We start from the raw sequence: 25,755 nt of genomic DNA, 5'->3' as shown, positions 1-25,755 counted from the left end.
ATCAAAGACGGTGTCTCATTGTTGGAATGCTTTAGGGCAAAGGGACTAAAATAATAATGATATGGGGGCCGGAGCAATAGTACAGTGGGTAGGGCATGTGCCTTGTATGCAGCTGAGCCGGGGTTTGATCCCCGGCACCCCGTATGGTCCCTTGAGCACCGCCAGGACTTACTCCAGAGTGTAGCGCCAGGAGTAACCCTGGAGCATCACCGGGTGTGACCCAAAAAGGAAAAAAAGAAAGGATATGAACTTGGTTTGGGGTTTTTTTTGTTGTTGTTGTTGTTGTTTTGAGGGTGCCACACAGTGGTGCTCAGGGCTTACTCCTGGCTCTGTGCTCAGGCATCACTCCCAGCAGGGCTCAGTGCTTTACCTTCTGTGCTGTTGCTGCAGCCCTGAGCTTGGTTTTACATGGTCTTATTTTCCAGTGGTTTTTCCGACTTTCTTCTAGTAGCTTTAGTAGCTTTTCAAATGAAGTCTTTTGGAATTCAGAAACGGTGTGGGATACAGTTTTCTATGTGACCTCCTTATCCATATAATTAGATTTCACCCTACTTTGAACACCATTAAAAACTGGACCCTTGAATCTTTTAAACTAAATTCTGTGCCGTCCCAATTCAATCGTGGTTGGTCGTAATGGACTGAGTTCTTCTGCAGATCCAGCACCTTGGCCAGTTTTGATGCCAGTTGTGGTGTTAGAGCCACAGAATCTTCTCAGCCCGTGTTGCCTTGGGTGTGGGTGACTTTTAAATACCTGCTTTCTCCGTGCCAGTAGCTCCCGACGTCTTGGTAACTCGATCCATCGGCATCCTGACTTCACTGCTTTCCTGCTTTCCCTTTGTAGATGTTGAACTGAACGGTCAGCTCTTGGGCAGCCAGCTTTTGGCCTGCACCCTTGCCCATAACACTCTCTTTGGGGAGACGGCCTCGGAACTGATGGTGAGGCCTGACGGGCCCTATGACTTCTACCAGCACCCCAATGTCCCAGAGGCACGACTCTGCCAGCCTGTGCTTCACGGTTTCTCCGAGGCGGTGCGGCAGCTGCTGCAGGAGTGGCCGGAGCACCCAGCTCTCGAGCAGGTAGGGAGGAGGGGAGCTGAGGAGCTGGCCTCTCGCCATCCCGGGGGTGGGGGGGGTCCTTAAACCACACAGACAAAGGGTTCAGGACCCCAGTTCAGTGTGACATGTGCACTGTCCCACTGAAGGTGTTCCTGCCAGTCTGTATTGCTGCTGTCTGCGCAGGGCAGGGCCTCTGCTCACTGCCTGCTGGTCAGGGCACGCTGTCCGCTCCTGTTCTGCAATTATGGGGAAGCCTGGCCATTGCAGGACTGACAGCCTGGACTCTGACCTTGTCCTTCAGCCAGTCCTATAGTGATAGCTCTAAGGGTATAAGAGGGGCCTGAGAGTGACCTTTCCTATTAGCCTAAGTTACATTCAGGCTGACATGTCCAATAAAGTGTTTTATCTCGGTCAGGACCCATGGGGCTGGGAGTGCCACCTGCGGCTTTCTTCAGAGGGGCTTGAGGTGAAACGTCCACCGAGGCTGCTTTGGGGGCCCTGTGACTTGGGCGGGGGGTGCTGCTTCTCCACCAGACACACCTGAATCTATTTCCCTTGCAGCTGCTGGTTGTAATGGACAGAATCCGTGGTTTCCCCCTCTCCTGCCCCGTCTCAAAATTCCTGAATGGCTTAGAGATCCTTCTGGCCAAGGCTCAGGTAAGATGCGCTCACTTCACTATTTCGGAGACGGCAGCTCTGTTCTTGGAGGAACAGAAAGTGTGGGTGGGACAGAGGAGCACCTCTTGGCTGAAGCTGCTATCTCTGGAACACCTGGAGCGGGGGGCTTGCTGTCAGGATGGGGACGCAGCGTTCACTCTGCTGGGACTCGTAGGGCCACCTTCAGACACAGAGACTTCCTGCACTTCCCTCAGTTCTCCCCTGTGTATCAGATGAGTGTCGGTGTGGCCTCTAGGCCCGGGGGCAAAGGGGCGAAGGTAATGGCGATGGTCATGTGTCTGTAGGAATGTAGGCCACGTTCTCCAGATCCTGTGCTTTCTACCTGCCTGTAAGCTTGGCTTTTCTGGACTCCTGTCAACTGACCAGAAAGAACTTTTAGCTCATAGACTGGATTTTTTTTTTTTTTCTTTTTGGGTCACACCTGGTGATGCACAGGGGTTACTCCTGGCTCTGCACTCAGGAATTACTCCTGGCGGTGCTCAGGGGACCATATGGGATGCTGGGAATCGAACCCAGGTCGGCCGCGTGCAAGGCAAATGCCCTACCCGCTGTGCTATCACTCCAGCCCCTCATAGACTGGATTTGAACTCATTTCTATCAGGCTGAAGAGATTGTACTGTCATGGGTCTTTCCTGAGCATAGAACCAGGAGTATTTTCTGAACACCACTGGGCGTGGCCCCAAAACAGGAATAAACAAACCAGAGGCTGGCGTGATACAGCGGGTAGGGAACTTGCCTTGCACTGGCCGATCCCAGGTTCGATCCCAGCACCCTTTATGGTTCCCCAAACCCACCAGGAGTGATCCCTGAGTACAAAGCCAGGAGTAAACCCTGAGTGCTTCTGGGTGGTGGACCCCCCCCCCTCTTCAAAAAAAAATTAATGACGAGAACCTCTTTTCTTTTATAGGTAAATCAGCATAAAATATGTTCATTTGCTTTGGGTTTTTGAGCCACACTTGGTGGTGCTGAAGGGCTACTAGGTCTGTGCTCAGGGCCAGCAGGGGTCACTCCTGGCAATGGGTCAGCTACATGCAGGGCGAATGCCTTAATCCTTGTACTATCTCTGGCCCCATAAAGCATGTTTAAGAGGCCAGTAGTAATAGTGAAAAGTCCAGGAAGGAGGTCCTGAGGGAAGGGGTGGTGAGCTAGGGTCTGAGTCATGGCCATAGAATTTTCACTTTGTTTCTTTTTAGGATTGGGAGGAAAATGCAAGTCGAGCTCTGTCTTTACGGAAACATCTCGATTTGGTTAGTCAGACGATAATTCGGTGGAGGAAACTGGAACTGAAGTAAGTGATGCTCATACTACTTCCTCCTCTCCTGAATGTAGGCTGTGGGAGACTTTTTTTTTTTCTGTTTCTTGATAGTTTGTTTCTTCAAGGTTTATGTAGTTAAGACAGTTAAAATTTTTTTCCTCATTAATCAGAAGTTAGATGACCTTAATAAAGGCCAGAACTCTCATTACCTGTATTGTAAACCATAATGGCCATAAGTAGAGAGAGAGTAAGAGGGAAATTGTCTGCCATAGAGGCAGGGGAGGGGTGGGATGGGACAGGGGGATACTGGGGGCATTGATGGTGGAAAATGTACACTGGTAGAGGGATGGGTCATTGTATGACCGAAATGCAAACATGAAGGCTTTTTTTTTTTTTTTTGCTTTTTGGGTCACACCCAGCGATGCTCAGGGGTTACTCCTGGCTTTGCACTCGGAATTACTCCTGGCGGTGCTTGGAGGACCATATGGGATGCCGGGGATCGAACCCGGGTTGGCGGCATGCACGGCAAACGCCTTACCTGCTGTGCTATCACTCCGGCCCCTGAAGGCTTTTTTAAGTGTAGCTCACAGTGATTCAATTAAAAAATAAAGTTTAAAAATAATTTTTAAAAACACAGGCCAAAAAGTGCACACATTTCTTTGTGGTGCTGGGGTTGAACCTGGGTCAGCTCCACGCAAGGCAAGCACCTTATTTGCTGTAGTGTCCCTCCCACCCCAGAAGCAAACATTTCTGAGGCAGCAGACGAGGTGGCTTCTCCATGTCCATCTGCAAGGAGAGAATAAGGAATGTATTCAGCTTCTATGCTTTTCATGTATTGTAAGTGGGTTTCCTTTAATGCTGCCTTGGCCCCCTCTCCTGTGTTTCAGCTGCTGGTCTATGAGTTTGGAAAATACCTTGAAGCGCCACACTGAGAAATCCACCAAGCACTGGTTCTCCATCTACCAGATGCTTGAGAAGCACATGCAGGAACAAACAGAAGAGCGGGAAGGTAATGCTTGTCCACAGGTCCCTGGCTTTTTTCAGAGGTTTCACACTCGGCATTTGAAGTGTGGGTGCTTCAGCTCTTGCCTTCATACAGGATAGGTCGTTTCACCGCCTCTGTTGGCGGAAGGCAGTGAGGAAAGCTGTCTAGTTATTTTCCTAATAAGAGGAGAGAATTGAAAATCAGGCTGATTCAGGTGACTCATCGAAAGTCTAGAAAACTAGTCATAGAAAGTTTTCCCTTTTTGGCTATGACCATGAGGCAACCCTTGAAGAAGGCGGCCTTCTTGGTAAGTAGTAGAGAACACGCTTGAGTTTGGGGCTGGAGAGAGAGTACAGGGGTGAGGCAATTGCCCTGCGGGTGACAGGTCTCCAGGAGCAACTCCAGAGCACCCCAGGTGTGTGGCACAGAAAATGAAAACAAAAGCCATTCAAAGTATTTTAACACTTTTTGAGGTTAAGGTGTTTTCTTTTTTTCTTACTTATAACAAACACATCATAATTCAGTCTCATGCTTTGCTGTGGGTGCATTTATCAGCCCCCTGGACTGCTGCTGTTGCTTCTAAACCAACCAGCTTATGATTCCAGCTTTGCTTTGATTGTGTCCTCTGCTGGACAGCCGTCCCTCGGGGAAGAGGGATGGTGGCAGGCACATGTGTGTTTTCCCTTTTGAATCTCTAAAGATGACAGACAGATGACCCTGATATTGCTGGTCAACACATTGCAAGCGTTTATTGAAGGATCCTCACTGGGAGAATTCCACGTGCGACTGCAGATGTTACTAGTTTTCCACTGTCATGTTCTGTTGATGCCGCAGGTGGAAGGAAAGGGTAAGGCTCTCTATATGTATTTTTCCCCTTCTGCTTCTATATTGCACTGGTAAATGGCCTAGGCTGAAGTTTCCACCTGACTCAGGTGTTCTGAATACCTAGTGTTAAACAAGACCCTTCTGGTTACTTTTTAACTTGACTGCAACTTGCATCAGATTGGTAGAAGAATATTAAAGCCAAGCCCAGACTGGTTATAAACTGAAGACTGACTAGTGAACTGGGTGAAAATAAACTGCCAAGCAGGAGTATCAGGTAACAGGGTGCTAAAGCAGAACGTCTTTCTGTCTAGACAGTGCATGCGTCCTGCCAAGCTTCTGCCTGATCCAGGCCTTTATTGGTTCTTTGATCTAGTAAGACACTGCCACAGATCAAGTAACGGCATGTGGCACTCCCTAGTCACAGTTACCATAGTAACCTGGAAAGACCCATCACTGGGAAATGAATGTCTGTATCCTCTGTATCCTCTGCAGTCAGGGTCAGCCGGGCTTCTCCGTGTCTTTTAAAGCAGGCTTGGCTTCTCCTGGTATTATAGTCTGAGTCAGAAAAAGGGTTTCAAGGTGTGATTTTAGCCAAAGGCATGGGTCTGTTAATCTGATAAATCAAAAGTACAAGCAAAAAAATTCCCTGTAAGGTGACATGAGAGCGGTTGGGGTGTGGGCAGCCCGTTTCCATGGGACTGTCGAACGCAGGGGTTCGGCATCACCCGTGAACTCCTCTGCCTGTGAGTGTTAAGTGGTGCTCCCAGGTCCTGAAGGGGAGCGAGGAGGGATCATGGCTGTACTGTGAGGGCCACCGAAGGAGCCCATGGCACATGCAGCAGCTGTAGTGTTTGCTTTCCTTCTCTTTTCTTCCAGATGCACTTTGCAGTGTACTGTGGAATTTGTACCATTATTACAAGCAATTCTTTGACCGGGTCCAGGCCAAAATTGCAGAACTTCGCTCTCCCTTAGAAAAAGAGCTTAAAGTAAGATGCTTGAACAGCTATCATGCTCACTCTTGGGAGGGTAAGAGAGATCCTTTCCAGCTAGTTAGTTCTTTCATCCACTTCATGGTGAGGTGGGGTGGGAGTGGGGGTCTGGGGGGGCGGAGAAGAGCATTGCAGCTGCCAAGTAAGAGACTACACCAGGGCTGGGGGGTGACTGATGGCTGGCAAGCTTGCTTCCCACGTGGGGCCCTGGGTCTCCTCCTTGGCACCACTGGTCGTGATGGTCAGTTCTCCACTGCCCGGGCCTTGCGGGCTCACTGGCTCTCTCAGGGGAGGGTCATCAAGTGTTGGCCCCTTTGGGATTGGTGCACCATGGGGACAGTAGGACCCTTCCCTCAGTACTTCTGTACTTGTGCAGTCAAATCTGGTTAAAGGACCAAAATGATTAGCGATTTCCAAGCCAGGGTACAGGGCAGTGATCCCCTGATGGATTGTGGCAGGTCTCCGTTACTGCTTTGAGACAAACACCTGGTTCCTTTTCTGTATTTTCTGTTCTTGGCCCTGTGCTTGGGAAGGGGTGGGCTCTGGTCTTTGGGAAACAGATGATCTCACGAGATAGAGAATGTCTCTGGCTTTACAGAGTCTTCCCTTGAGCTTTCTCTTGCAGGAGTTTGTGAAGATATCCAAGTGGAATGATGTCAGCTTCTGGGCCATTAAGCAGTCTGTGGAAAAGACACACAGGTAGTTTATCTCTGAAACCCAGAGACAAGCAAAGCTTCAAATTCTCCTAATGTGGGCAGCAGAAAGACGATATTGCTATGTAGCAAAAAGACAACAAACACTGCTATGCTGCCTTAAATGAGTTGTTGTTTTATTTTTTTGCAGGGGGGAGGGGCATGCTGGTGGTGCTTCAGGGCTACTCCTAGTTCAGGGATCACTCCCAGCAGTGCTTAGGCAATCATGTGGTATCAGTGAGGAAATCTGGGCCTCCCACATGCAGAACATGTGTGCAGCCTAATATGAGGTTGTTTTGGTGTGACTTCCCCGAGGCATCTCTGACCCCCCCAAGGAGAGGTCTACCTTCAGGTCCAGCTGGTGCGCCAGACACAAAGTCGGCCAGGTGCTGTGAAGGCGCTCCATCCTCTGCTGCCTTCTCTCTGTCCTGGCCTCAGTGTTTGTGTTTACGAAAGGGACGTGCACAATATTAACCCTATCTTTTCTTTGAACATAGTGGAAAGGGCTCTCTAAGGTGCTGATTGCTGCAGAGGGTACAAGCTCAGTTCATCTGCGTCTGTCGTTTATCTCTCTCCTCTCACCGTCTTCTTTTCTCTCTTTACCGCCATCACCTGGGGTCAGGACCCTCTTTAAATTCATGAAGAAATTTGAAGCTGTGCTGAGTGAGCCCTGCCGGCCGTGCCTGGTGGAGAGTGACAAGGAGGAGCAGCTGGACTTCCTGCCCAGTTCAGCCGACGCCGCCGTCACGAGTGAGAGCTCCCCAATTCAGAGCCTGAACCGAGCGCTGAGGGAGACCCTGTTAGCCCGCCCAGCAGCTGCACAGGTATTCCCGCACGTGAGCTCCTTCCTGCCGCCTCCCCACCTGCCTTCCTGGGCCAGCCGGTGCAGCCTGTGCTGAGTGAAAGCTTTTCCCTTTCGGAGTATCTGGATTCTCGGGAATTGAGGGGTGGGAGGAGAAGGTAAGAAGGAGACTAGGTTCCAGCAGGCCTGGCGCAGCACAGCATGTTAGGGTGGCAGCTGCGTCACCCACCAGTAAGCCCCACCGTCTCCCCATGGCTCCACCGAGCATTGCCCTGCAGCACTGATCCTGCGTGGGGCAGCAGTTCCCCCGCCACACAGCCATGGCACGTGTCTGTCCGCGTGCTGGTGGTACTGCACTTGTCCGCGTGAGACCTCAGAGCTAGTGTGAGAGCCCAGTGTTTACCGCACCAAAGGTTGGCGTGTGCGTGCATGTGTATGCATGCGTGAGTGTGTTCAGCATTGAAATTCAGTGCCCATGCAGGTCTAAGGCGTGCTCTGTCTCCCAGGTCACTGTGCCAGGACTGAGTGGGGGTACCGCTCTCCCCAGGGAGAGGGCGCTGCTGCGCCGCTTGCCAACACTCCTGAAGCGAATGAGGAAGGTGTGCCTGACGCTGATGAAGGAGAGCCGCCTGCCTCAGCTCGTCGAGCGCCTCGATGAGTTCACAGGTATGTGCCAGCAGCGTGGGCAGCAGCAGGCTTTATGCGCTTCCCGGCAGCCAGGGAAGGCTGTCAGTATGTCCGCTGGGTCCTTTTCTGATGTCTGGATTCCTAGCATAGATTATTTTCATTTGTTTTTAAATTTGGTCTTTGGAGCACACTCGCAGGTGCTCGGGCCTTACTTCTGTCTGTGTGCTCAGGCCTTACTTGGGGCGGGCTATGGGATGCCGAGGATTTAACCTGGGTTGACTGTGTGCAAGGCTAGCACCCTACCTTCTGTACTTTGGCCCAAATTATCTGTCTTTGGCTGATTCATTGTCAAAGTGAAATGCAGTTATGTCTCTGTGGTCCTCAATCATTTCAATTATTGAGCATTTACCAGATATCGGGGACTGTGGATAGTTAGCCAGGACACAAAGAAGAATGACATCTGATCCAGAGTCTGAGGAGGTATCCGGGGTCTCGGGTGATTTCAGCCCGTTGAGACACCCTTTGGACCTGGTTTGCCCAAAGGTGACATGATCTCCTCCGCGAGGGAGCTGCAGGACTTAAAGGTGGATCCCAGTGCAGAGAAGGAGAAGCAGCGGTCCGAAGCCAAGCACATCCTGATGCAGAAGCAGCGGGCTCTGGCGGACCTCTTCAAGCACCTGGCAAAGACCGGTGAGATTCTTAACTTCAGATCCTGTTGTGGTGTTGGGGGGAAAAAGCCTGGGTGCTTTGGGGGAGAATTTCTTTTTCTTTTTCTTTTTCTTTTTTTTTCTTTTAAATTTTTAAAATTTATATTTTTCATTGAATCACCGTGAGATACAGTTACACAGCTTTCATGTTTGAGTTTCAGTCATACAATGATCAAACTCCCGTCCCTCCACCAGTGCACATTTTCCACCACCAATGTCTCCGGTATCCCTTGCCCTCACCCCAACCCTCCCTCTGCCTTCATGGCAGACAATTTCTCCCATACTCTCTCTACTTTTAGGTATTATGGTTTGCAATATAGATACTGAGAGGCTACCGTGTTTGGTCCTTGGTCTACTTTCAGCACACATCTCCCATCCCAAACGATTCCTCCAACCATCATTGACCTAGTGAGGGGGAGAATTTTTAGCGACAGTTGCGATGGTGGGTGGGACAAGGAAGGTGGCAGGCAGTGACAGCCCTGCTGACTGTGAGCCTCCATTCACTGTGCTGCAAACCATTCACCGTTTTTTTTCCTTCATTTATTGGTTTGGGGGTCACAGCCGGCGATGCTCAGGGGTTACGGCAGGCTCCACACTCAGGAATAGCTCCCGGTGGTGCTCAGGAGGACCCTATGGGGATCTAACCTGCTTTGGCTATGTGCAAGACAAGTACTAGTACTTACATACTGTACTATGTTCTGGCTTGCGATTCATGATTTATTTAATTCTGGGTTTGGGGGCACGCCTTACAATGCTCAGGGGTTACTCCTGGCTCTGCACTCAGGAATCACTCTCCTGGCTGTGCTCAGGGGACCATATGGGAAACCAGGGATTGAACCCGGGTTGGCTGCATGAAGCCAAGCATCCTACTCGCTGTACTACCTCTCCAGCCGATCCATGATTTCTGATGGCACCACAGCCACAAGTGTGAGTGCCACAAAACTGAGGCAACCCCAGGTGGGCACCATTACTGAACACATGGGCCGGAGAGATTGTACAGGGTAAGGCACTTGCCGTGCATGTGGCTGGTGATGGTTTGATTCCCCTGGTGCTCCATATAGTCCCCCAGCACTGCTAGGAGTCATTTACAAAGCACAGAGCCGGGAAGAGCTCCTGAGCACTGTTGGGGTGGCCCCAAAACATAAGACATGAATTTGTGAGCACCAAGACCAGGAGGAGCAACCTCTGGCGAGCAGCACAACCATGACTTGTGCCCCAGCCAAGTGGGTGAGCCCCAGCGAGTGTGTGCAGGAGCCCGCAGCTGAGGATAGCACCACAGACCTCCCTGGGCGCCATGCCCCGAGGTGAGGCCCCTGGCAAATCACCGCAGCAGCAAACGGAAGGGGAGACATTTAACCAGAAAGAAAAGAGCAGGCAAAGGTTTGCAAGACCAGTCCAGAGTTGAAGCCATTCACTTTGTGAAGATTCTGAAATGGACCATTGCAGTTCTTCAGTATTTTCAGTTTTGTCGTGAGGTTTGTCAGGAACTATATTTTTATTTTCATCACCACATGTTGTTTAGCACCCACCCTTGCAACATGGCATAGAGCGATACCTGTGACCCTCACTATTGGGGTGGCCCCAAAACATAAGACATAAATTTGTGAGCACACGAGGTCCTGTGTTGGCAGGGGTCGGCAGAGCCAAGCTCTGCTTTCTCACCAGAGTGGGGCCTGTAGACCCAGGGCCTCCCTTGGAACGTCTATGACAACTGCAGACAGGCTGCAATACATCCAGTTCCTTCACTTAGCATGTGCCCCTGTTTCCTAGGTTTGTCATATCGCAAGGGCCTTACCTGGGCTCGTTCGAAGAACTCGCAGGAGATGCTGCATCTTCACCCTCTTGATCTCCGGAGTGCGTTGTCCATCGTCAGCAGCACTCAGCAGGCCGAGTCTCGGTGGGTTTGCTTATTAATAAGTCTCAGCCATGACCATCGAAGCCTTCTTCTCCTTATTTGCCAAAATGGGGGCAGCAGTACCTCCCGCAGCATCATGGGAAAGATGATGTGACAGAAGGGCCTGTCTCAGACTAAAAGTGCTTGGTGAACTTTTAGTCCTTGGTCGTTTTCTTGCTCACTCCCACCCCTTCCCCCTTTTCCCCTTGTTAACTGTGTTTATTAAAGTTCCTGAAGGAGTTCTCCTTTATTTGAATATACATTGAAAATTAGTGAGAGAACGCCTGTATTTTTAAAGGCTCTTCCACATGTGGTAAGCTTACGTAGTGTTAACCTGCATACCCCCTAGGGGCCTCAGGACACGCAACCTTTAACCTCCTTGGTCAGCGTCATCAAGAAGACCCTGTTCTCATGCTGGTTCCCCACCCATTTTCCAATGCCAATCATGGAAAACCTCCTTAGTCTCAATGACCAGCCAGTGTCGGGCTGAGTGCGTGCCTGGCTCACAGAAATAGCTATTCCAACTCTCGGCTTTGTGTTGTGGCTGAATAGAGCCGTCTGAGTCTCTCGGCACTGGAGCTGGAGAGGGTGATGTTAAAGGACTAATATAGGCCGATTTCTTTTCCAGGCTGCTTGCAGAAATCTCGTCTTCGTGGGATGGGTGCCAGAAGTATTTCTACCGTGCTCTTGCCCGGCATGCCAGACTGAGCGCTGCCCTGGCAGCTCCCAACAAGGTAGAGAGGGAACAGCACAGGGCTGGGGACTGGTTAACACTTGGAAGCTTCTTTAACACACCGTTGGCCTCACACTCAGAATTGTTGTACATCATACATCAAGTTCCATTTGTCACATTTGGTATAATTTCCCCTCTCCGTTTGGGCGTGGGCCTCTCAAGTAGTACTCAGGGCCCCGAAGGTGCTCATCCTGCTGAGCAAGTGTAAGGGCCTGCAGACACCCTGGGCACCTGCAGGGCTGCACCTAGCAGTGCTCAGGACTGAGTGGTGCCTCAAAGCAAACCTGGTGGTTATGAGTCCTAGCTATTGGCTAACACCATCCGCCAGCCCCATCATTTTCCTTCTTGTTAGAATATTTTGGGTCATACCCAGCTGTGCTCAGGTGTTACTCCTGGCTCTGCACTCAGGATTACTCTTGGTGGAACCTAGGGGACATATGGAATGCCAGGGATTGAGCCCAGGCAAACACCCTACCCAATGTACAATTGCTCCAGCCCCCTAGTTTTCCTTCTAAAAGAGGGAAGAAACTTTTTTCTCTTTAAAAAAGTATATATATGTGTGTATATGTAAATGTTTAAAAAATCTAATTAGAGCGCCATGATTTACAAAGTTTTTCATAGCTGGGTAATAGACATGCAGTGTTCCAACACTGATCCCACCATCAGAGTCAACTAACCCCCTACCAGTGTTCCCAGGTTCCCTCTCCCACTCCCCCCACCCCCACCCCAGCCTGCCATCTTGACAGCACCTGTTATTTTTTTCTTTTTGGGTCACTCCTGGCAGTGCACGGGGGTTACTCCTGGCTCTGCACTCAGGAATTACTCCTGGCTGTGCTCAGGGGACCATATGGGATGCTGGGAATCGAACTCTGGTCGGCCACATGCAAGGCAAACGCCCAGCCCGACAGCACCTTTTTAAGTGGTTGTTACCGATTGGGTCTCATTGGTTTCAGTGCTGTTGACTCTCGTTTGGATATTTAGCTCTGCTATTCATCAACACCACTGATGTACTTGAATCCCCGTGACCCACAGCCTGAAGTTGAGAATGCCTTGATTAGGTCTTCATCATCCCTAGGAGACTGGGGGGAGGGAGAGACCACTTAAAGCAGCTTTGGTGTCCAGTCATGCCTGTTCTCGAGATACCAGTGGCCCGTGGCAGCATGACTTGAGCCGAGCCGCTAACCAAGAACCATGTGCCACCTCTAGCATGTTCAGAACTTGTCTGAGCAAGAGACTGAGCAGTCGGGCCCCCCCCCCCACTGGGTAGAACAGAAATGCTCTGTGGGGGTGCCTGGGGATGACTGCTGGGGACGCCCCCAACAAGCTCTCCTGCTCCCTCTCCAGGAAATGGGGCTGGGCAGCATCGAGCGCTGCAGAGGCTTCTCCGCCCATTTGATGAAGGTGCTCATCCGCCAGCGGCGCGCCCTGACCACGCTGACCGAGCAGTGGATCCTCCTCAGGTACCCGCCCTCCTGGCCACTGAGGCAGAGTTGGGGGTTGGTGCCGAGCTGCTGCAGGGGAGGTTTCTGAGTGTCGAAAGGGCTTTCGAGGCCCAGAGAGGCAGGCGGGGATTCCTTTGGCTTTGCCCTTTGCTTGTGGCGACGCAGCTGCTGGCTCTTGGTTCTGGCACCTGCTCTGGAGGGTGGGTGGAGGACTGAGTTCAGAGCTGAGACAGGGGACACTTGTTGTGTGTGGCCAACTGAACCCTGGGTCTGGACTCAGGCCGTCTCAGCCTCGGGGTAATTCAAGTTGATTTCAGATTAAAATAACAAAATAAAACAAAACAAAAAACCCAGAAGTTTGCTGAGCCATATTTGGATACTGCTCGACAGACGTTGGTATATGAAGGCTGAGGCTGGGTGGGAAGCCGGTCAGCGACCGTCGGGTGGGCTCTTGCCTGGGAGGGTTTCTGGACTAGAGTCTCCTTGGCTCTGTCTATATTCTGCTCACTGGGGTTCAGCCAGCGTCGTCTGCCATGTTTACTGGAATCCTGCAGAAAGCTGTGCTTGCCGTGATGTGAATGGCAGTGTTTTTTTGTTGGTTTTTTTTTTTTTTTTTTTGCTAATGAGGATCGTGTGGGCCACATGTGGCAGTCTGGGGGGATAGAATCCCTCCAGGTGGAGCCAGGGGGTCACCAGGGACATACCCAGAGCAGGTAGTGCTGGGAAATAACTCCTGAGTCTCACACGTGAGCCATATCACTGTCCCTGAACAGCTTTCTGGTCTGGAGGCACCTGTCCTTGGCTCAGAGGTGTTCACTGACTTCCCCATGAAAAGCACTGTGTTAGGGCCGGGAGGTGACTTCAGAGCTGGTCCATGGCTTTGGGGTTTTTCGGCTCTTAAGTCATCCAGCCTCTCAGAGCCTTGTTCCCCTGGGGTGCAAGGGTGCCATGGGACGGAGAGGTGGCACAAAGAGGTGGCAGCACACGCTTTACCTGAGGGAGCCCCGGGTTTGATTCCTGGTACTGCACGTTCTGTAGTTCGCCACCCCACCTGTCCTTCCTCTTAGCCTAACCTTGGCCAGGAGCCCCAGAAGGACAGGTGGAGTGGCGGACTACAGACCGTGCTCTGCCTCATGCGCCCGGAAACCAAACGAATCATTCAAGCATATTTCAGGTGTCGTTATGTTTCATTTATCTGCTCAGGAACCTCCTCAGCTGCGTGCAGGAGATTCAGGACCGGTTGACAGGGCCACAGGGCTACCCTACGGCCTTCCCACCACAGGAGGGTGTGCAGCAGTGGACGGAGAAGCTGCAGCAGTTAGCCATGCAGAGCCAGGTCCTGCTCGAGCAGCTCTCCTGGCTTCTCCAGTGCTGCCCCGGGGCCTGCGACGCCCCGCCAGGCCAGCAGTCTTCAGCCCCCTGCCCGGAAGGCGCAGTGCCAGACCCCTTCCTGGGGGAGCCGATCTACCCCTCCCCGGTCCCTGGAAGCCAGCTGCCCGCAGCGTGCCGGATGCGGAAGCAGGACCAGCTTTGGCAGCAGTCCAACGCGAAAGTCACAGAGATGCGGAACAGCCTAGCGACGGTGAAGGTGGACATTGACAGGATAAGGCAGCAGTCCGGCGAGACCCTCTTCCACTCTTGGTGAGACCCTCTTCTCCCCTTGACTGCCCCTTTGTGGACACTGTAGCGCTCGTTCAGCTTCATCAGGGGATCAGGTGATAAGAGGAGTCATGTCCCAGCTCTGTTCCGCAGTGCATCTGCAGGAGTGCCTGGTGGCATAGGTCTCGCTGTAAATCTTTTTTTTTTTTTTTTTGGTTTTTCGGTCACACCTGGCGATGCACAGGGGTTACTCCTGGTTCTACACTCAGGAATCACTCTTGGCGGTGCTCAGGGGACCATATGGGATGCTGGGATTTGAACCCGGGTCGGCCGCGTGCAAGGCAAACGCCCTACCCGCTGTGCTATCACTCCAGCCCCTCGCTGTAAATCTTTTAAGTTAATGGATTTCAACTTTAGGCTTTCACTTTTAACTTTTAGACATATAGTCCTGCTTCCATTTGTGGTTGCAGGGAGGTGCGTGTGATTGCGGGCAAGGGGGAGGCAGGGAGGAGGTGTGTTGTAATAGTGGTCCCTCCTTTTTTAACACTGCCATTTCTGTTGTTGCAGGAAAGATTTTGAAGTTTGCGCTTCTGGGCTGAGCTGCTTGTCCCAGGTGTCAGCTCATTTGCAAGGCCTAGCGTCCTTGTTTATTCTTCCAGGGATGGAGGTTGAGCAAACAGACACACAAATGCCCTTAGTTCAGAGCCTGGACTATGTAAGACGAGAGATCGATAAAGCTGCCGATGACTTTTCTGCCTGGAAGGCCCTTCTGCTGGGCCCAGGCAGTCAAGGAGGTATGGGCTGGGGAACAGGGGGAGTGGAACCAGGCTGCTCTGGTGTTCTTTCTTAGGCCAGCTGTCCTAAGGGCAGTTTGGTTCCAAAGACCTTCGCCAGAGCTATTTGGCCTTTCCCGGGCTTGTTCTGGGGGCTGGGGTGTGGAGGTGGGGAGTGTGTGTGGTCCCACCTTAATCAAAATTGATCACCACCATCACTACTTCTCAGATTGTCCCAGATCCCCACAGGGGCGGTTTTTACTCTTCTTGGGGGAAGAGGGGTAACACTTCTGGACATTCCTGACCAGGTTCTTGGGCAGGCTGTAGCAGTTGGTACCCATGACTGTTGCTGATTTAGCCTGTTTTTCCCCCCCGCCTTTTGGGTCACACCCAACAATGTTCAGGGCTTACTCCTGGTACTTGGGGACTATATGGGATGCCAGGGATTGAACCTGGGTTGGTTGTGGTTTTGGCTGTAGCATGTATCAAGGGAGACAGCACAGACTGAGAAAGTTCTCCCTCAGACCAGAAAGAGAGCCCTGATATTGGGTGCTGCTGATACCCACTGTTCAAGCTGTTCTTTTTTACTTTTTTTTTCCCTTTTTGGGTCACACCCGGCGATGCACAGGAATTACTCCTGGCAGTGCTCAGGGGAGCATATGGGATGCCAGGGATTGAACCTGGGTCGGCCACATGCAAGGCAAATGCCCTACCCACTGTACTATATCGCCCCAGCCCCTACTTGCTTATTTTTAGTTATTTGTTTAGTCAAGATGTTTTCATTATTCTGAGACGAGAAGCTTGTGGATCAGTCTGGGCAAGAGCCGGGTGTTTTTGTTTTTTTTTTTCTTTTTGGGTCACACCCAGCGATGCTCAGGGGTCACTCCTGGCTCTGCACTCAGGAATTACCCCTGGCCATGCTCAGGGGACCATATGGGATGCTGGGAATCGAACCCGGATCAGCCGCGTGCAAGGCAAACACCCTTCCCGCTGTGCTATCACTCCAGCCCCCAGGGCCGGGTCTTGTTCGTCTGGGTACACCATCCACCGCAGGTGGGCAGCGGTGGCCGTTGGCTCAGATGAGGGTTGTCCAGAAGCACTGAAGAAACAGTTGATGGCTTGTTCTGTTTGGGCCATATCACTAGGAAACCAAAAGTCAGATGAAAAGTTTATAGAGGATTTTTCGGAGCAAATGGAAGCTGCCATCCGGACCATCCTCTGTGCCATCCAGAACTTGGCAGAAAGAAACCGTACGAGGGCAGAAGCAAACGCTGATCAGATTCAGGAAGAAGAGGGTATGTTGGAAATAAGGCAACCGCTCGGGTGACTCTTAGTGAACTTGACCTGGTGGTTTTACTACTACTTACGGGTGCCGTTGGCAGGGAAGACTGCGGGTGAATGCATGTGAAAATTGTCTATCATTCGTGAATCATGTCATTCTTTCCCCTGGACACAGAGGCGGCAGGCTTAGAGAGACTGGAATCCGGACATCTGACCAAACTCTTAGAGGATGACTTCTGGGCCGATGTGAGCGTGCTACATGTGCAGAAAATCATTTCTGCTCTTTCTGAGCTGCTGGAGAGGCTGAAGTCCTGCGGTGAGGATGGCACGGCAGCAAAGCAGACGGTACGCCGTGTTTGTTTCCCCTTTCCTCTTGGGATTCTTTACTGTCCAAACACATATCTTCTGGGTGTGTACTGTGACGGCCATCACAGAGGGACTCATCACACTGCTGGCCACATTCTCTTCACAGAAACTAAGGGAGAGGTCTTTTTTCCAAGTATGTCCCACGGAACAGTTCAGATAGGACGTGCTGGTTATTCTGTAGCATCGCCCCTAGGGGCAATTTGGAGCCCCCGTAGATTTTGTTTATGAACACTTGATTTAGGGGGGAAACAAAACACCAACCGCCCTTGCTCTCTGCTTTCCCGACCTCGTACAGTCCCGTTAAGCTGTGTAAGCAGGCCTTCCAATTCCTTCTGCCCCCAGTTCTTCAGCCAGTCCTGCGGCCTGTTGGTGTGCCTGCTGCCCATGCTCTCCAGGTACTCGGACCTCGTCCTCTTCTTCCTCACCATGTCCCTGGCCTCTCACCGCAGCTCTGCGAAGCTGCTCGCCGTGCTTACCCAGATCTTCGCCGAGCTTGCCCAGAAGGTAAGAACTGTTGATGGGTACTCAAGTGCTTTTGGTTCAGTGGGCTTTCATCACCCCTCCAGTGCTCAGGGTAAGGGATGTGGCATGCCAGAGATGGGACTGGCCTCATTGGCACCAGGACATGCACTCTGCCACCCTGCACCAGCGCCTGGCCCCTCTGCATGCGACTCGTGAACCTACAGGCCCACACTAATGACTTTGCTAGACTTCAGAGACCGTGGAAGTGGTGTGGCTTCCTCTTCACATCTTTCTCTCCGTGCCTAATCTGAGATCGTTTTCCAATAACTGAGTTAGACGCTAGAAGGAGATAAATTGCTACGGCTGTTGAATCAAAAGCCTTTTTATGTTTAATTAGGATGGAATGGTAGTGGGGCACTGATTCTCAGGGAGGAGACTTTCTTCTTTAGTAGGAAAGCGTTCGGCGGTGCACACAGTACTGTTAAAGGTGAAACTGAGGAGCAGGAGTCAGGCAAACCTTCCACACTTGGGACCAGGTGCTAATACACTGGCTAGGGCATCTGTCTTGCATGCTGCTGACCTGAGTTCGATCCCTGGCATCCCAAACAGTCCCCAGCACTGCCAGGAGTAATTCCTCAGAGCAGAACCAGGAGTAGCCCCTGAGCATCACTAGGTGTGGCTACTCCATCTCCTTCATAGATGATTCTTCCCTCATGCTCCTTAGTCTGTCTATACCCAAGCATATATATTGGTGGGGGATCTTGGGGGCCACACTGGCAGTGCTCGGGGCTTACTCCTGGCTCTGTGCTCAGGGGTCACTCCTGGGTAGTCACCACACACAAATAGGAACTCAAAAAAGTCACCCATTGTCATCATGAGGCGGCCTGCCCCTGCCCCGGCTTTCTGGGGGCACACCAGAAATTTTCTTAAAAGCTACTTCTCTCCTCTTTATTCTTTCTTATTTTTAAGGGATTTTGCCTACCCAAAGAATTTATGGAAGATTCAGCAGGAGAGGGAGCAACTGAGTTCCATGACTATGAGGGAGGTGGACTTGGAGAAGGCGAGGGTGTGAAGGACGTGAGTGACCAGATAGAAAATGAGGAACAGGTAAGTTTTTCTGTGCATAAAATATGGAGGCCATCTGCAGAACTTCAGAAACTCCCTTTCTAGCAAGAAAGGGGAAATGCATCTTTTCAGTATTTAACCCCCCACCCCCACCCCTCCAATAGTTCAATGGTTTTCACACTACAATGTTCTGTGGAGCCCTGAGGGTGCTAGAGCACCACAGAGAGGACTGGTTAGGACTAAGTCAGAAGGAAACAATATGATCCTTCATTTTCACTAAGCATATGAGAATAGATACTGTAGCTGGTCTTAGCCAAAACAATGAAATTTTTAGTAATTTTAAATGAGATTTCTGCTGGTCTTTTTTTTCTCCCCCCCCCCCCCCCAGCAATTATTTAGGTGGTGGTTCATTTAGCGATCTTTGGATTAACAATGCAAGTGTAGGTTTTTATTAAAGTGTGTTGAAGTTTTTTAATGATACATAATTGGAATGAAAAATGGCCTTGAAATGTTTCAGGTGCTTTGAATTAAGTGTTGTGTTTGATTTTTCAGATGTCTTATTCAGGAGTTCGCTTAATTTTGGTTTTGAGGGGCTCACCTTCTGGAGGGTCAACTTCTGGGTCTGACTCAGGACCAAATGGGATGCCAGGGTTTGAACACAGGTTGGCCACATGCAAGGCAGACTCCTTACGAACTATACTATTTTCTAGCCCTGGGAAGGTGTTGTGTTTTTTTAAACTAATTTTAATCATTTAAATCAGTAAGCTGAACTAAAAGGAAATGGAATTTTTTAAGCATCTGTATTCCAGTATTAGAGTTATAGTATGGTGTGTAGGGTGCTTGCCCTTGTACCTGATGGGCTCGGGGGACCATCCTGGGTGCCCAGGATTGAACTTGTGTATGCATATGCGAGACAAGCACGTTCCTTGTATTCTTACTCAGCACCCCTTTCTATGCTTTGGGGACCATATGGTGCCTCGGGGCAAACCAGGGTCAGCTATATGCAGGGAAAATACTTGAATCCCTCAATTATCTATCCAGTCTCATTTTTCTTTTATTGTTCCTTTTTTTTTTTAACTGTAATCCCTTTCTCCTGTACTGTTATTTTTATTCATTTTTTTTCCCAGATTTCCTAAAGTTAACACATAGTACTGTCCTAATGGAATTATGGGGCAGTTTCTCTTTTTGATTCTGTACATTTGGCTTAGAAATTCTTTTCTTTTTTTTAATATGAATGCTAATGAGAAACTGGAGTGATAATATAATGGATAGGGCTTACCTTGTAGTTGGCCAGCCCAGGTTCATCCCTGGCACTCATGGCCCCTACACCTGCCAGGGGTGATTCCTGAGTGCAGAGCCAGAGGAAGCCCTGAATTGCCAGGTTGGCCACCAAAACCAAAACAAAATGAAAAAGTACTTTTTAAATTCAACTGTAATGGAAAACAATTAGGAATCTTGCTGTGAACGTCACACTTATATATAAAAAAGTGAATAAAATTACATTCACAGTGAAATATGTCAGAAAGAGATCAGAGTCACACAAAAGGGTATTATTTTTCCACAGACAATACATTTTCTTTCAGAATGTCTTTATTAAAAGCAGTTAACATAAAATAAAATTGTTTATTCACTAATGCTAGAAACTAACCAATGTTAAAACAAACCAGAAATTATGTGGGTTCTCTATTGACCTTTAAGTTTCTTCCCAGAGAAAATTGTACTCCATTAATCTCAGCATTTTGCATATTTATATGCTGTCTAGAGCTGACTAGGCATTATCAAACTAGTGTTGTTTTCTATAATACTTCTTGGGGGATATATAATGCTTTTTTTTTTTTTGTATAATGCTTCTTGATACAGGCAGAAGATACATTTCAGAAGGGTCAAGAAAAGGATAAAGAAGATCCTGACTCAAAGCCAGATATTAAGGGAGAAGATAATGCTATTGAAATGTCTGAAGACTTTGATGGGAAAATGCATGATGGCGAACTTGAAGAACAAGGTTTGAGATTACCTGTTCTTGATTTTGAAAATAATCTAGAGAATTGCATATCCTAATGGTGAGCCTGTTACAACTTTTAAAACAAGTTAGCTACTCTACATATCTGCCAATGAAAATACAAGCATCTATATGTGTCATTACTGTCTCTTGTAAGTAGAGTCTAGAGGTAGCCTGGACCCTGGAAATTGTCTGAATAATGAGCTGTTTACTGATGTTCTGATGTGCTAGATGCAGTGAGGTGGCCCCTTTCCAGGAAGCTGAAAGCAAGGAAATGTTCCCATGACAAGCTTGTCTTTCGATTCCAAAGTCTGTAGAATGTGCTGGGTTTTTTGGTTTGTTTGTTTTTTAATTACTTCTCCTAAAAATTGAATAAGATAATTTGCTGTAGACGATTTGGGAGAAATTCAGGTTTTAAATTTGCTGCTTTTGCTTAATATTCTAAATAGCCTCTTGTCATCAGACATTAAGAATATGATTTCTCATAGGTGATATCTTAATCTCATCTTTGTACCACAACTCAGTTCTTTTCCTAACTTTCTTTGCAAATCTTAATTTGAGATAGTGTTTTATAAGCCAAGATCTTTGTAGAAATTTAAAAAAAAATTTTTTTTCTTTTTTGGAGTTACATTCTGGTGGGCTCAGGGGACCACATGGTGTGCTAGGGTTTGAGCCCAGGTCAGCTGTATGCAAAGAGCAAAGCACCTTACCTGTTTTAGCCACTGAAAACTAACCTTTGAGTATACATAAAATGCAGTTGCATATGGATATAATCCTTGGCAAAGTGGAATAAAATAAAGAGAAAGGCAAGAAAATTATAAGCTGACACATGATTTTAGATGTTAGATAAGGTCATAGGAGTATGTTAAAGATGGGGAACAAAACCAGCTCTGTCACCCCATGAATCAGACACCAAAACCCAGTGAGGTGGATGAGTCCATTGATGACTAGTCCTGCCCCCAGAACTAAACTTTTTTTTTTGCTGCTTTTGGGTCACACCTGTCGATGCACAGGGGTCACTCTGCACTCAGGAATTACTCCTGATGGTGCTCGGGACCATATGGGATGCTGGGAATGGAACCCGGATCGGCCTCATGCACGGCAAATACCCTACCCGCTGTATTATTGCTATAGCCCCTGAACTAGACTTTCTAGCACTATCCCAACACCCTCTTGACCTCAGCTTAGTGTGGAGTCCTTATTCCTCCATTTTGCAAAACAAGCAGGGTGGCTTCCGCATGTAAAAAGTCATCTCAGAGAATGTTCGGAAATACAGGCACTGAATCCCAGGGAGATGATCCCTGCCTCATTCTGCACACAGGGCCCTGTTATTTTGGGATCTGCCTAACCAAGCCCCTTACTTTCCCTTTCAGAGGAGGATGATGAGAAATCCGACAGTGAGGAGAGAGACCTGGATAAACAGATGGGTGATCTGAATGGTGAGGAAGCCAATAAACTAGATGAGAGGCTTTGGGGTGATGATGACGACGACGAGGAGGAGGAAGAGGAGGAGGAAGACAGTAAACCTGAAGAAACGGGACCAGGAATGGATGAGGTAACTAACCGATGATCCCACCCCCACCCCCTGCTCCCTGGGTTCAGAGGAGACAGTCTTCCCGTCAGCCACCATGCCCTGTCACCTCCTTCTGTTTCTGTCTTTGCTTATTTTTCTTCTCATGTTTGATTGTTAAAAGCGAAAGGAGTTGCCAGGCCTTAGCTTTGTGTTAGCTAACATGAGGGAAGTTAAGATGGAAGTGCAAGGCCCCAGGAGAAAATGCTTTTTACAGATATTCTTTTTGTTTGTTTTGGCTTTGGGACCATACTCTGCTGTGCTCGGGACTTATTCCTGGCTCTGTGTTCAGAGATCACTCCTGGCAGGCATGAGGGGCCATGTGGGATGCCAGGAATCGAGCCTGATCAACCACATGCCAGGCAGGCACCCCTGCTATAGTACTGCTCCAGTCCTTCACAGATGTTCTGATTCTGCTGTTAGCCACCAGACCCCCAGACTTGTCTCACCCCCAGCTTAGAACAGCTCTGGGGCTGGACAGGACACCTACCCGGTGCTCCCACCTCACACCACTGCTGAATGGGTCCTGGCTCTCCTTGTTGGCACACTGCTCCCATGGCAGATCCCAGCAGACCCAGCCTACAAACATGCTTGATTGAGTCCGTCGGGGTGGAAGCACACTGCTTAGGTTGAAGGTGATGATGTTTGGCTTTTTCCCCCCTTTGATACTTAGGAAGATTGTGGACTTGTTGCTAAAGATAGCAGCTTGGATGCTGGGAAGTCGAACAAAGATAAAAAGCAGCAAGATAAGGAAGAAAAGGAAGAAACTGCTGATGATGAGCAAGGCCAAGACAAAATCAATGAGCAAATGGATGAGGTAATGAGGATTTAAAATGGGTCCACTCTGGATTTGAGGCCAGAGCACTGCATGGCATGGCTTCTGAGCCATTATTTGGATGGAGCCCAGTGCCCGTGGGAGAATGTGCTAGAGAGAATCTCTTGACAGAGGCCATAAATGTGCGGTCATGACTGAGAAAGTTTTCATGCTGTATTTTGAAAGCTGAAACCTTGGGTCCTTTTCTGCATTCTCACAAACTTCATGATTACCTGGATATAAACACAGTACCTCTTATCAGCAGAAAACCTGCACAAAAAGTGGAGCTTGGGATGCCAATGTGAAAATTCAGAAAGTATTAGTAAATTCTAATGTGTGCTTTTTGATTTTTCAGGAAGAGACATATTCCTTCAGCCTAACAATGTAAAGCTAATTTATTATATGCAAATGTTGCTTTTTATTAAACAGTATGTTTTTAAAAAAATTTTTTTTTCCCCATTAAGAGAGAATATGATGAGAATGAGGTGGATCCTTACCATGGCAATCAGGAAGAACTGCCAGAACCGGAAGCCTTGGACCTTCCAGACGACTTGAAACTAGACAGTGAGGATAAGAATGAAGCTGAGGACACAGACAGTGAAGACGAGGGAGGTGCGTCTTTTATTTTTATTATTTATGTATTTATTTATTTATTTTGCTTTTTGGGTCACACCCAGCAATGCACAGGGGTTACTCCTGGCTCATGCACTCAGGAGTTACTCCTGGCAGGAGTAATTATCATTACCATATGGGATGCTGGGATTTGAACCCGGGTCGGCCGCGTGCAAGGCAAACGCCCTACCCACTGTGCCCTACTCCAGCCCCAGAGGTGCGTCTTTTAAAACCCAGGAAGGTGACCTGGAACGCTGGGAATGAGCAGTGTCCGCTTTCTTTCCAGGCTGGTGTGATGGGCAGCTCTGAAGTCTGGCCCATGTGACTGCAGTTTGGGAAGACGGGTTCTGTTCTCTCTCTCATGTTTCTCATCTGAGTAGACCTAACACTGTCACTCTGCTCACTTCCTGTTCAGTCTGCCTTGGGTCTGCTCGGGCCTCACATACAGTCCCTTGTCACTTCTCTCAGCAAAACCGCTGTTTCTTTATGGCTCACGGGGCACAGTGAGCCTGATGGTGGGTAATGAGATGGAGCAGCCCGGGGGATCGCCTGGCACTGAGTGTGCTCCAGCGGCTGCCCTCACACACCACTTGGGATTTTATGCTCAAGAGAAAAGAACAGTAAAATTAAAACCCGCTATGTAAAAGCAGTTTGCTTGAAGCTCACTTTTAAGATTTTGTGTATATAAGTGTAGGAGCAATTATTCTAAAGTATTATTTGCTAACAAAATATGACTTCTGAAGTGCTGGAGGATAAAATTCACCAATAGTCTTAGCAGTCATTGAAAATTAGGTCTTTGTGTACTATCCTGGGTCTAAAGTATTGTTATTGTGGCTTTAGGGCACTTTAGTGGACTGCTAATTTTTTAGTGAAATGCACCTTTTTTAAAATTTTTGGGCCACACCCAACAATGCTCAGTCAGGGGTTACTCCTGGCTCTGCACTCAGGAATTACTCCTGGTGATTCTCAGGGGACCGTATGGGATGCTGGGGATTAAACACAGGCTGTGCGTAAGGCAAATGCCCTGCCCCAGTACTATCACTCTGACCTTGAAATGCATCTTTTCTTTTCTTTTTCTTCTTCTTTTTTTTTTTTCCTTTTTGGGTCACTCCCGGCGATGCACAGGGGTTACTCCTGGCTCCTGGCTTTGCACTCAGGAATTACTCCTGAACGGTGCTCAGGGAGCCATATGGGAATAGAACCCTGGTCAACTGCATGCAAGGCAAACGCCCTGCCCACTGTACTATTGCTCTAGCCCCTTATATGCATCTTTAAAAAATATAATATTAAGTATGGTCTAGAGAAGGGGAAAAGGAAGTTTTTTCTGTAAAGGATAAACTAATGTTAGGATTTCAGGCTATAAGCTGCGAGGAGGTTACATACCCTCAGGTTTGCTGTTGCAGTGTGAAAGTGGCTATAGGATAGAGTGGATAGACACACAGGTGGGTGAACGAATGACGATAGCTTCATTTAGTAAAACTGTGTGTACACAAACATAAAGATGGCCAGATTGGACTGGTCATCTGGAGCATGGTTTGCCATGACGGGCTTGAGAGTATCAGCAACCATTGTATATCTCTAGGTTTCTAATCCCCCCACCCTTTGTGCTTTTTGGTGTTTGCATCCAGAAAAGAATCCATTGGAAATTGAAGAAAAACCAGTGGATACTGAAGAAGCAGGTGGTGAGGCCGAGGAAGCAAACGAGGCACCCGATGCGGACCCGAGTGAAGCTCAGGCCCCAGAGGGGCCCGAGGAAGGCCCCAGGGAGGAGGACGGGGCTGATGGGGATGAGCAGATGGACGTGGAGACTGAGGACCAAGACAAGGATAGCACCGAGCATCCCGATGAGAGCTCTGAGGAGCAGGATCAAAAGGACGGGGACAAGGAGGCCAGTGAGGAAAACGCAGAGAACGGTGTCCCTGTTGACCAAGGCCTCCAGCCTCAGGTACGTCATCTCTCAGAGATTACAGGTGAGAGAAATCGCTTTCTTCCCACTAGAGATCTCTGTTGCCGGCGTCTCCCTCCCGGGAGTTCTGCGGGCAGCATTGGGTCTCAGTCTCCTTGGGCATCTTCTGCGTGCAGTGCTTGTTGTATTTCTCCCTGCTATGTGGGGGGGATCAGAAACCCCAGGAGTCTCCCAGCACCACTGAGTGCTGTGCTGGCCTTTCCTCTGGAAGCAGGAGGAAGAAGGGGAGAGCTCGGAACCCGAGGAACCCGTGCCGGAGGCCATGGAGAGGAAGGAGCACGAGTGCTGCGGGCAGACGGGGCTGGAGGCGGTGCAGAGCGAGCAGGCCATGGAGCTGGCGGGGGCCGCCACTGAGAAGGAGCAGGGCAAGGAGGTAGGACGCGCTCAGCCTCAGCCGCCACTCCCAGTCACCTCTCACCTGGCAGTGGCTGTCTTATGTGTGTGACTTTAGTTTTTGTTGTTTTGTGTTTTTTGTCTTTTTTTTGGGTCACACCGGGTGATGCTCAGGGGTTACTCCTGACTCTGCATTCAGGAATTAACTCCTGGCAGTGCTTGGAGGACCA

At 49.4% G+C, this 25,755-nt stretch overlaps 1 protein-coding gene across 1 annotated transcript in view; it reads left to right on the top strand.

The window, feature by feature from the left end:
• MDN1 (midasin AAA ATPase 1) overlaps nucleotides 1-25,755 on the top strand; it is a 134,820-nt gene that overhangs the window by 96,818 nt on the left and 12,247 nt on the right. Inside the window, exons 66-90 of the mRNA XM_055134887.1 lie at nucleotides 842-1,077; nucleotides 1,618-1,713; nucleotides 2,928-3,022; nucleotides 3,877-3,998; nucleotides 4,675-4,821; nucleotides 5,676-5,785; nucleotides 6,414-6,487; nucleotides 7,103-7,304; nucleotides 7,789-7,948; nucleotides 8,453-8,599; nucleotides 10,387-10,513; nucleotides 11,139-11,244; nucleotides 12,588-12,703; nucleotides 13,889-14,326; nucleotides 14,852-15,078; nucleotides 16,203-16,352; nucleotides 16,514-16,683; nucleotides 17,047-17,208; nucleotides 18,136-18,273; nucleotides 20,092-20,233; nucleotides 21,604-21,785; nucleotides 22,474-22,617; nucleotides 23,079-23,226; nucleotides 24,855-25,171; nucleotides 25,404-25,565. Of these exons, the coding sequence (XP_054990862.1) occupies nucleotides 842-1,077; nucleotides 1,618-1,713; nucleotides 2,928-3,022; nucleotides 3,877-3,998; nucleotides 4,675-4,821; nucleotides 5,676-5,785; nucleotides 6,414-6,487; nucleotides 7,103-7,304; nucleotides 7,789-7,948; nucleotides 8,453-8,599; nucleotides 10,387-10,513; nucleotides 11,139-11,244; nucleotides 12,588-12,703; nucleotides 13,889-14,326; nucleotides 14,852-15,078; nucleotides 16,203-16,352; nucleotides 16,514-16,683; nucleotides 17,047-17,208; nucleotides 18,136-18,273; nucleotides 20,092-20,233; nucleotides 21,604-21,785; nucleotides 22,474-22,617; nucleotides 23,079-23,226; nucleotides 24,855-25,171; nucleotides 25,404-25,565 (4,118 nt within the window). The remainder of the gene's footprint in view (nucleotides 1-841; nucleotides 1,078-1,617; nucleotides 1,714-2,927; nucleotides 3,023-3,876; nucleotides 3,999-4,674; nucleotides 4,822-5,675; nucleotides 5,786-6,413; nucleotides 6,488-7,102; nucleotides 7,305-7,788; nucleotides 7,949-8,452; nucleotides 8,600-10,386; nucleotides 10,514-11,138; nucleotides 11,245-12,587; nucleotides 12,704-13,888; nucleotides 14,327-14,851; nucleotides 15,079-16,202; nucleotides 16,353-16,513; nucleotides 16,684-17,046; nucleotides 17,209-18,135; nucleotides 18,274-20,091; nucleotides 20,234-21,603; nucleotides 21,786-22,473; nucleotides 22,618-23,078; nucleotides 23,227-24,854; nucleotides 25,172-25,403; nucleotides 25,566-25,755) is intronic.

Source organism: Sorex araneus, chromosome 4, assembly GCF_027595985.1.
Source record: "Sorex araneus isolate mSorAra2 chromosome 4, mSorAra2.pri, whole genome shotgun sequence".
NCBI lineage: Eukaryota > Metazoa > Chordata > Mammalia > Eulipotyphla > Soricidae > Sorex > Sorex araneus.
Note: the sequence above shows the minus strand (reverse complement) of the source record. Positions and strands in the feature narration are given on the sequence as shown.